This window comes from Melopsittacus undulatus, chromosome 3 (genome assembly GCF_012275295.1).
Source record: "Melopsittacus undulatus isolate bMelUnd1 chromosome 3, bMelUnd1.mat.Z, whole genome shotgun sequence".
NCBI lineage: Eukaryota > Metazoa > Chordata > Aves > Psittaciformes > Psittaculidae > Melopsittacus > Melopsittacus undulatus.
The window spans coordinates 33,613,056-33,624,438 of NC_047529.1; the positions used below are offsets into that span (position 1 = coordinate 33,613,056).

Genomic DNA, 11,383 nt, shown 5'->3' on the forward strand with positions numbered 1-11,383 from the left:
GCTATGTTAACATATCTTATCAAAGGGGAGACAAGGTTGAAAAATATTGCTGATTGCAATGTTTTCTGACCCTGGGAAGACTCTTCTCCCACTTTAAATGTCATTGTCATCACCCAGGATTCACAAGAAGTATCTCACATATAAAGAAAGGCGACTGAAAAAGGTTGTTGTGATTTTTCATGAGAAATTTCTTGTGATATGCACTTTGTGGAAAATCAACATTCACATTTGCCTTTGTCAGTGAGAGGGGGAGAAAACTGGTTGAAAATGAAAAATGTTCTAACAAAAGTGTCTAGGTTTATCTTGCAGGCATGCCTCCAAAACCTAGGGAATTTTATGTGGAAGGAAAATGTCTCTTATTTATTTATTTATTCATTTATCGATCTATCTATTTATTTATTTATGCTTAAAAACATTGTTTCCATCCAAAAGAATCAATATTTTCCAACTTTTTTTGCATATCAACTCTAAACACAAAGCTATTGTCCAGTGACAAAACTATATATCTGCTCTTACTAGTGGCTTTTGCATGTGGCAACGAATGAATAAACAGCTTTGATAAATAAACTAATTTGAGTTGCATAATAAAACCACTCATTGATATTCATATGTATTCAGTCTTCTCACCATTTTAAATTAATGCAAACAAAACATGGCAGAGAGCTTTTTGTAAGCTCTTGAAGATAAATAGATACAAGGTACAAGAAATTGGAACAAGCATGAATTAAAATGCATGGAGGCATGTGAATATATATTGTTACATTATACAGTGTCATAGAATTCCAAGGAAAAAACTGAAGGAAAAATTAGGACAAATTTGTCAATATGGGGACGGGAATGAAACCTTAATCCCATTACGAAATTCATCTATTGGCTTATTGCTAAGATTCATTGTCAGAAGGAATTAGCCTTCCATGAAGCACTTAAATATGTAACAATATCATATACACTCTTACACATCTGTGTATGAACTGCTTCACAGGGAAGGGCTCTCTGTTAATTAACTGTGCTTATGCTTCTATCACTATCTCTCAGGTTTTGAGGAGACTAATTTTTAGGTAAGCTGTTATTTGCACCAGCTCTGCTTCCATATCTGTAGAAGGAAACAGAATTTCACTCTAGGAAATCTCAAATGTCACAAGTTTCAGTCCTGATTCACGCAAGCATCCCATCTAGGATCCTCGCAGCAACGCGACAGAAGAATGCATTATGGGGTTTCATGTAGGTTGCATGTAGGAGTTCAGACCTACATGTCAAGGAACATTTAAGGGGGAATTAAGTAGAAAACCAGCAGTAGAACCATATTGGCAAGAGAATCACTCTGTGCTCATAACACTCAAAAATTAGCATACAGTGCCCTGCAACGTGTTTGGGAAGCTGGTCTATGTCTTGCATAGTCTCTTGGGCAATGACCCAATGTTATTAAAACCCAAGAGGGTTGATTCAAGCTTGATATAAGGAAGAAGTTTTTTATGATGAGGCTTGGGAAACACTGGCACAGGTTGCCTGGGAGGTGGTAGATGCCCCATCCCTGGAAACATTCAAGGCTGGGTTGGACAGGGCTTTGTGCACCTGGTCTAGTGGAAGGTGTCACCACTCATTGCAGGGGGTTGGAACTGGATAATCTTTAAGGTCCCTTCCAACCCAAACTATTCTGTGATTATATGATTATATGAACCCTAGCATGCTCCTGATAGCACACAGAAAACGTGGAAATATCCCAAGAGGCAGGCATGTACCTAGGGGAGTGCAGCTCTGCTGAAAACCCAGCTGCTCAGGTCACACTTCAGTACTTTATACACTCGCAAGCCTGAATGAGCATGATGTGGGTGTCACTCACGCAGCTCAACCCTTTGGTGATGACACAGTTCCTGTGTGCAGCCATCATAGCAGGGTTTTGTCTGGGTAGTCCCACTCTTGGCAGTGAGTATAGGTACAAAAGCTGTTGCTTTCCCATTCAAAAGCAAAGCAACTCCATGCACCAGAGGCTCCCAGGGCTGCAGAGGGGGGTGTGTACCCAACACTTTGACCTATACTTTCCTGACATTAGTGATGACTGGTAAGATGTTTCTCCCACCACATAGCTATAAGCAAACTGTCCCTGGTGGCAAAGTGGTGTACCCTGAAACTTCATAACGAGTACAGGGAACCCCATAGCCCATTTTTCCCTTTCTAGACTTGTTTGCTACAATTTAGTGATTGTAGATACCTAGTGTGAGTCAATCACCACAAAAGCATTCTGATATTATAATCCCACAGAAGTAATTTAAATAACCCAAAACTATATGTGAGAAACTTTGCAGATATAAACTAGCTTTTGTTTTCTATATAAGTAGAAAAGTGATCTCTAAGTCAGTTATCAGTGACCCCAGAGGAGGTGCATCTCACAGATCACGAGTCCAAGCTGGATGCCCAGGCTGACCCAGGTGATCACCTGTGACTTACATGTCTAATGTCCAGGTGTTTAAATTACACCCAGTGGCTTTGACCTGCCTGTTGGGAATCGCCAGCCTCAGACCGGAATTATGTCCCTTTGGAAACATGCCCCGTATTTTCTTAAGTGCATTCCGTACTCTATAAGCCGCGGCGACCTCCTTCCCTAAAGATCACGACGGCAGTCGTACCGCTCAGCACAGCTCACTCAGCATTACAGGCTGCTGAGGGAGAGGCGGAAGGCGCCGGCGGACCCGTCCCAGGCACAGCCCCGCGGTGTCCCGGCGGAGGGAGGCTCCGGTGTGCCCGGTGCCGGCGCAGGGCGGCTCGGGGCCGCCCGCACGACGCCGCCATTGGCTGTCCCCGGCCGGCGGGGCCGGCGCAGCCGCGGGCGGGTGCGCGGTGAGGCGGCTGGGCGGGAGCGAGCGGTAGCGCGCACACGCGGCGCCCCGACGGCAGCGGCGGGTGCGCGCGGGAGCCGGGCCCTCGGCGGGACGTCCGCGGTGTGCTCGACCCTTTGCCTTTCTCCTTTCTTTTAGTAGAGTTTTTTACGGTGTTTTTCTTCTTTTTTCCCCGTTCCCTGCCAGGACTGGGAGCAGGACCCGCGCCCCTGGAACTGCTATGCCAACTGAACTCCGCAGGGCCGTGAGAATGCACGCCATCTCCGACCTGCACTCCTCCCTCACCCTGCGGCTCCTCAACAAGGGGCCCGAGTACCTCCGCAGGCAGATGGAGGCCGGCAACTCCGGCAGGAGAAGTGCCGTGGAGAGGCTAGCAGCCGATAAGGCCAAGTACGTAAAAAGCCAGCGGGTAATCAGCACCACGCAGGAGCCCGTCATCATGCTGAGCTCAGCCTCGGAGAGCAGCAGCGAGACCTGCTCGGTGGAGAGCAAGAAACCCAGCAGGGACTTTGGGAGAGGGAAGGGCGCGAAGCCGCTGGAGCTGGCGAAGGCGGTGTACTCCTGCCGGGCCCCCCTGCAGCACGGCCCCCCCATAGCCAGGCGCAGCACCCCCAGGAGGCAGATGCGGCCGGACTCCCTGGTGATTTACCGCCAGAAATGCGAGTTCGGGAGAGGTCAAAGTCAGGACAGCTCACGGGGGAGCTTGGTGAGGAGGATCTTCCAAGGGTCTGTAAAGGAGAAGCAGCTGCCTTCCCCTGAGATGCCTAGAGTCATGGAGGACACTGCAGCTACCGAGAGCAAAGAGCCTCTCTCAGAAAAGGACAGTGACCATGAGCTGAGCAACCATGGAGTGGAGCAAGCCATCCCAATGAGCACTGAAGCACCAGGGGTATGTACAAAACAGCATGAGGGGCCCTCAAAACTGAGTATACCTCCTGAGGAGGTCAAGGAGGTGAAGAGGAGAGGTCTTCATCGCTCGCAGTCAGACATCAGCTCTCGCTACTCCAAGTCTTTCTCCGAGTTTGATACATTTTTCAAGTACTGTGGCCTGGATCAGGAGGTCATCGAGGATCTCGGGAGAGAGAACTTCTCTGTGGTGTCCGACAACATCTCCTTCAAGATCCGCAGCATCAGCGTGGCAACGTCCGACAGTGACTTCACGAGGCACAGCGGGGACGAGGGGCTGCTGGAGGATGAACTCACAGAGCAGATCCCGAGCAGCACCTCCGTGATTGAGCGCAATGCTCGGATAATCAAATGGCTATTCACGTGTAAGAAAGCTAAGGAGGCTAACAAAGTGATCCAGGAACTGGCATGATGGCTTCTTTCAGCGTGCATTGCAGCCTCAAGGTGTGTGCAAAGCCTCACCCTGTTGATTTATGTATTTCTCTTTCCCTTTTAGCAAGCGGTTGTCTTTTCTTAGTTTATTTTAGTCTTTTCATGAAGACTAAAGGGAACTATTTTGTACACAAAGTGTTCCCTTACAGCCTTTTTGCAAAGCAGAAGTCTGTGTTGTTACAAAATACAAACAAATACATGAAATGAAAGTCAGTGTCTATGAGGGATGTCTGGCTTTTGCAGATTCCTGCTTTGTAAATAGCTTGTTTTCTCCAATTTCTGCTATATTAAATGATAGAATAAAAACTTAGAAAAATGTTCAACCGTTAATTACAGTTGCTGAGATAACAGACAGAACTGAAACTATAACTAATAAGGTGTACACTGCTACAGTTTTCCTCTCCTTACTGTCCCTCACTCTTTCCTTTCCCCCTTACACATAGGCACCCCCAAGTATCAGGAAGGCAAAGCAGAGTCGGCGCTCCTGCTAGCAGTCTTATTTCCTCTTCACCTTTCTGTTTGGACCATAAAAGTTTGCTCCAGGTGAAATGCTCCCTTGCATTCACAAGCTTTTGTTTTCTGTCCTATTTGACTGTAGCGTACTTGGCTCCTCTGTAGTGGGTTTTGCTGTGTGGTTTGGCACTGGTAGCTGGAAATCAGTTGTGATGTTTGCCTTGGTTAGAGGGGTACTTCACTGTTTTAAACTAGAGATAATTAATACAAATGTGTGGCATCTAGACTTGGAAATCAATTACTTCACAGACAGCAGCAGAACAAATGTAGCCCCGGTGAAAGTCGATATCCTGGGAATAGTAAAAGCGGTGTTTATTCTCCATCTGATCTCCTAAGAAAGAACTGTATTCATGTAGCTTTTGGTATTGATGGTCTAGTAGATAACAGTTTTTTTCTCCTTCCAATATGTGAAGCCCTTAGGATAAGTACCGCAACTTGCAGTGTGTCATTTAAAAATTGCATGAGTAGGTCTTGGTATGAAGGATTGTTTTCTTGATATGAAGGATTACATATATTTTCTGACAGTTCATAATTGGTGCATAAGAAGAACATTATTTAATGGAGATAAACCTGTTGATAGAGCTTGTGGGCCTTATGAACGTAGAGAAAAAGTAGTGCTTGAGCCTCTTTCCTCTATGGATGTGGGACTGTCACTTCTGATTCCTTTAATCCATATACAACAAAAATCCATGTACTTACTTTAAATTGGTTTTAATTATGTGAAATTTGGATCACATTTAAAAATCAAATTTTTCTCAAATGCCTGTTTTCTTCCTGCAAGTTGGAGGAGGAAGGGGGAGGCAGGGAGAGCCATTTTCACGCAAACATTTCAAGCCCTTGTAGATAAGAAGGGTTGTCAGGTATCCAGCTGTCAGCTTAAAGAAGTGCTGTTATGTAACAGATCCTTTCCCAAATTGCCTTAGAGGGAAGACAGGGCTCTCCTGAAGTTAATAATTTCTCCTTTCTCATCCTTCTTTGATAAAAGGCCAGGGAGATGCACAAAAGAAAATTATGCAGGTAGCAGTTTGTGAAGATTGTTGCTCATTGCAGTTGCTGGCCTTGCTAAACATGCAGGATGGGAGGCAGATTTCACCACAAGCAGAAACCATGTAACAAAATAAACAAACCATATTTCCTTGAAGGAAAACAAAATAAAAGTCTGCTTGCTCCTAAATGCCCTTGCTGGGGGTAGGATCCAGGGCCAGAACCAAGGTTATCATCACAGAGCCTGCTCAGGAAGGAGCAGTTGGCCCTTTCCCCATCCATTTGCACAGTGCTAAGCATTTCCAGTGCTGCAGCTGAGACAAGAGATGCTGGTGACCACCCCAGGGAGCATGCAGTCTGCAGAAGAGGTGCTTCACCAGGGCATTTGCTGTTCGGAATTTGAGAGTTGTTATCACCATGTGGTTGCAGGATGAGTCCTGTAGTTCTGATCAAAATGCTCATCTTTTCTTTCAGCCCTGCTTTCTCTGACAATGCAGCATCTGGTTAAACATCCATGTGTTTTCACTTTATCCACATATTTAGCTCTGCTTAGTTTGCTTAGTGTTTACTAATGGGCAGTAGACTTCTGTGCTGCATGAGGGAGCGATGTGCCTTTCTTTCTGAGGTACATCCTTGAAAGTTCCTGATTTTACACAGAGGCTTGAAAATTGTTGCACCATCTTTGGAAAAAAGGCAGAAACCTGTTTTCTAAAATGCAGCTTTCATTATGTGTAAAACATCTTTCAAGAACTGCAGGGCTCTTATGGGCCAATGATCATTCCATTCATAATTTATGTTCTCCGTTTAATTTTTCATAAGCTCTCCGGGACCTGGTGGGGCACCGTGTAAATAAAACAGCTATTTGAAGGATCAGGTTCCCTAACACGTTTCATCAGAGTGATGATTGCGGAGTCTGAGCATGGGTGGAGAGCTTCAGAAAACCAAGGTCCTCAGTGAGATGGGTATTGCTGCTTCTCAGTGGGATGTTGCCTGGATTAAAACTCTGCAGTTCAGCACCTCTGTCAGACCCTCAAACTCAAGAAGGGGGCTCACTCTGTGTCCTTCTTCCTGGGTTGAATCAAGGTTATTCAGCCTTGAGTTTCAGTGCCATTCTCATATGGGTGTTCATTATTCAAGCAGAAATCTCCTGGCAGGGGAATTTACTATGTTGGCAATTGCCATAAGCAGCTGAATAAAAGCTTTAGAGTATCACTTTATGCTTGTCTGATGTGATAAATAATAAATGACGTTATTTTTTCTCTTTCTTTAGAATCCTTGGAAGTTGAATAAAACCAGATGCAGGAAGAAACTCTTCCCTCATCTAGCTCATGAATGCATTGTCCAAGTTTAGTATTTTATTATTATTGCCTTCTACCCTCATCTGCTTTCCTCTTACCACAAACACAGGAGCTTCTAAGAGCACAATGACAAGTCGAGACTGTGAACTGTGCTCCAGCAAAGCAGCAAGAAATGAAAGCGCCTATAAAACCAAAGCATGGCAGAAGCTGCCCTCCACGGTAACATTCAGCATCAGCTCACTGCCCCAGGATGCTGTTCCAGGCTGTGACAGAAGGTCTGTGTTGTGCATCCATCTCTTTCCAGCAATGAATTTGTCAACAGGGATAGGGGGAGAAAGTGGGAATGAAGTGGCAATGACCTCTGGGTCAGGCGTTTTCTTGAGGGCAGACAGGCTCCACCCAGATGTTCAAAGGCTCTGTCTTGCCAGGGCTGTTTGACTAGGGCTCATCCTGACATCATTAGATGTTATTTGTTTGGCTGGTGAGGACTAACTGTGGCAGCTTTATCTGGGATACTTGGCAAACATGTTGTAAGCTAAACCCTGCCAAGCCTCTTTCTATGAGAGTATTCAAGCCAAACTGGAGTTTGTATCCATTAGTTTGTCTCACAGCTTGCTCAAGCCGGTGGGGAGGAGTAGCATGTTTCCAAGAAACAGGTAGTTAAAAATAAGGGAGGGTTTTGCATTGTTACTGCCTTGCTGCAAAACAGTACGATTCACATTGTACACAGGCTCTTTCACTTTGTTTGCAATACATCTCCAACTCTGGCATTGCAAACATTGCAAGGTTTGGTAGGTTGTGCTTTAGCACATTTAATTTTATTCACCATGAGTGAGCAGTGTGCTTAGGAAACTATATCCTAGGCTATGTATGGCCACACTTCCCTAGCATGGGTCTGGAGTACAGGCTGTGCTTGGGATGTGCAGGACAGCATCCCAGCGCTGCAAGGCAAGTCATGTCAGGGCACAGCAGTGCCAGCTAAATGTCCTGGTAGGGTGGAATGCCCAGCATGAACAACACCTTGCTCACTATCATCAATAAAATACTTCAATTGGACTGGCTAAATGTGTTTTAAAAGCTGATAAAAAGTACTTTAGATCATCAGTGTATTGAATGAGGCCTCTACAGCAACTTATGGAATTTGCTGGCTGTGCCTCAAACATTTACCTCAGTCTGTCATTGCTTGCTAAAAAATGTCTTGCACTGAAGCACTTCTCTGTGGACACTGCAAACCGCACAAAAATGCAACACCCCCACACTCCCCGCCAAAAAAATCCCAGCTGTCAAAGCCAAATCCTTTCAGTTGCACCAATGCCCCTCTATGATAGCTGCACAGCTGGCATAGCAATGACTTGACCTGAGGGGGCTGCAGAGGTTAAACGTTTACTTTGTGTTGCCATAGATGTGGGGTGCCAGTGTCTGTCTTACCTGACCGTCAGACCTGCAGTGCGAGGAGTCCGGAAACACCAAATTTCATTCTGTGCATTCCTCCTGCCTGCAGCATGGCAGCTCCCACCACTGCCTCTCCTGACCCAAAACAGCTGCTGGCACAGCTGGGTGGATGCTGACCTCAACTGAGCGCTCACGCTGTGTTTCTGAAGTGTTTGCCGCTCTCCGTAAATGCATCTGAAGGAGCTGAAAGGGCAAGAGTGAGCATCAAAGATTCAATAAAACATTGATGGTAGGAGGAACCTACGCCAGTGTTGTGCACTGAAAGAGTTTGCCCTTCAGGTACTCATCACTTGGTGTAGTTGACATTGGTTAAATTCACTGCAAGATCATCTGGGTTCCATTTTTATATCTGTTAAATGTACTTGTTCTCAGTTACAGACATAGTCTGGGAATGCAGGGCATTTGTCTTCATTTTCTAGTGTTGTGTACTAAGGTCTACATGTCTGCAGTTGTTGGGATGGATGGATAACAATTCCAGATAAAATAATTGTTGAAGCTGCTGTCCACTTGGGAGAAAATTAGCTTGCTTGAGTGAGCTTCTGAAAGCTTAAAGGGGAAGGTAGTGCATAGGGATACATTCATTAAATAATTAACTTTCTATGTATATTTGTTACATTATTATTAAAGGAAGATTCTCAGAAAACTCCAACCCAAGATGCTGCTAATGTGGTAAGATCTGCGCACCTAAGGTGCAGGTTTTTAAGGGAAGAGGCCTAGGTTTATTAGTCAAGAATACAACTTGGTGTATCTGTTCTTTTCATTATCACTTTGCAAGGTGCTGTACTACATTAATACTCATATGCATTTGTCAGAGCTAAGGTGTGCTTTTCTTTGAAAATATAGATGACTGTAGACAGCTCAGACTGCAAGAAAAATGTTTTGTGTTACAAACCTGTGCCCCACCACTGAAGAGTGTTATTTTCTTTTGTTTTCAAGAAAAAGTTTGTTTGCACTTTCAAACTTCCAGGTTTTTTTTGCTCTTTTAGTTGAGCAGCTCCCAAAAGTTAAGATGAAAGATGTGTGGGTCATGAGTTTTCAATGTTCGAAAGAAATATGTTTAATTTGCTTGAAAGTACTGAGCATCAGCCTTTCTCAAAATTGATGGCGGTTTTATGGCAGAGGTCAGAAAGATCAGGACTGGCTCCATAATGAATATTTTTTATCTCCTGTTTTTGTCTTTATGAACAGTTCATTGGGTTGCTGTGACTTTCCACACTGATGACTGGCAAAATCTCCAGTAGGAATCCCAGTTTATCCCAGGTATCATTTACTTCAGAGACCATGTGGTCCCATCTAAGATCTTCCCCTGATAAGCTATAGAGTCCCTTTATTCAATAATAACCTCTGGGTAAGCCAGTAACCTACCTTTCCTAGTATGCCAGAACTAGCATAGATGGCGTCAACCACAGATGACAATCCTTCTTTCTGTGTACATCTTGGGAATGGATAGTTCAGTTCTTTTTCCAAAAAGTAGGAGCTCTGCGCTTCACTGAGCTCCTGTTACTGTTACATGTGAAGTCTTTTCCTTGCAGTCTTTTGGGAAACCTAAAATTGGGGCTGAGGTCAAAGGCAAGTCATAAATTGAATTATTTTGTTTGACTAAAGTTATGTAAACTAAAACAGTCAAATGGAGTGCAAGCGTGCAGTGCTAAGTGCTGTTTCTACCCAAGTGTTTCAGGGTGCTCCAGTGCTATGATGAGGGCAATGTCCATGGCTGTACTGTAACAGGCAAAAGGTGCAAAGTCTGCGTTTTATGGCCTGAAAACAAGTATTTGCAATAAGGGTATCAGAGAGAGACTGTAAACTTTGCAATATATTGTAAATATTACTGTACAGAAATCTATAAGTAAGAAATACAGATTGTTCTATAATACATATATTACTTTTCTAAGAGATATGAGTCCTTGTATTTAGTAAAATGGGCCAAACATTACACTGATTAAGCAGAAACTTTCTCCTGGGAGCAGGTTTTTCTGTAATTGCCTCCTGTGAAGTTTCTTACGTCTGCTTTTGAATCCTTGGAAATGGAGTACTGGTCAGATCTGGTATGGATGTTTCTATATTGATATGTTTATATTCCTATTAAAGAACCTGTGTGCTGCTGAATGCATACAAATAAAGTTATCACTCTGAAAGTTTATGGCGTTTTTTTTTAAGTATACTTTTATTTTGCTGTCTCTATTATGGTACTATTATTTTAAAGTTAGAATCTCATTAGGGAATTAATTTCTCTGTGTGTGCAGCTGATACTAGACTGTGAACATCTGAAAGTGCAGTGCTTCCCTGGGCCATAGCCAGATCCATGACTGAGAACTTAAGCAGTTAATCTTGTAAAGAGGTGGGATGATAACTATTAGCTTGCGGTATCAGTAGAAGTGAAATATGAAGCTAGGGCTGTTCCACAGTATTCTAATATTTTTCATCTCAGAATATGGCTGAAAAAATGGCCAGTTTATTTATGAAGGGTAGTGGGTTTTTTCCAGACTTCAGTATTATATTTGGTTTTACTGTCAAAAGCTATAGTGTGCTGCAGGCAATACCCCATTCATCACAGCCAGTGTCCGAAGCAGCAGAGAGTTTGAAGATCTCCTTGGAAAAAAGCATTATCTCCAGAATCTTATTAAGAAGCTGTTGTTTGGCTGGATTCTATTCCAGGAAGAATTCAATATATGATGCTAATTCCCAGTGAGAGTACTTTGTGAAGAAAGCAGCAGAAATAATGGTCGCATACAGTGAGATTTTATCACAGGCCAATGCACTTCAGTTGCATAACTATCATTTTGGTATGGTCTAACCTGCTCAGACACAAGTGTTTCACCGGCCAGCATTTGAACACAACTGAAGGCAGAGCTAACTGGTGCTTGCTGTGCAGATTAGGCTCTTCCACAAAAAAATAAGAGTAACTTTATCATCACTGACGTGTAGCCTTCCCCACACAAGCCCTGCCTGACTGGTATTAGTGCA

The 11,383-nt window shown here is 44.0% G+C and overlaps 1 protein-coding gene across 1 annotated transcript; it reads left to right on the plus strand.

Annotated features, from left to right (window-relative positions):
• Positions 1 to 2,886: 2,886 nt before the first annotated feature.
• Positions 2,887 to 10,557, plus strand: FAM110C (family with sequence similarity 110 member C). The gene is made up of 2 exons (XM_013130029.3): positions 2,887 to 4,184; positions 6,940 to 10,557. The coding sequence occupies exon 1, from the start codon at positions 3,055 to 3,057 to the stop codon at positions 4,150 to 4,152; it is 1,098 nt and encodes a 365-aa protein (XP_012985483.1). The 5' UTR covers positions 2,887 to 3,054; the 3' UTR covers positions 4,153 to 4,184; positions 6,940 to 10,557.
• Positions 10,558 to 11,383: the final 826 nt, after the last annotated feature.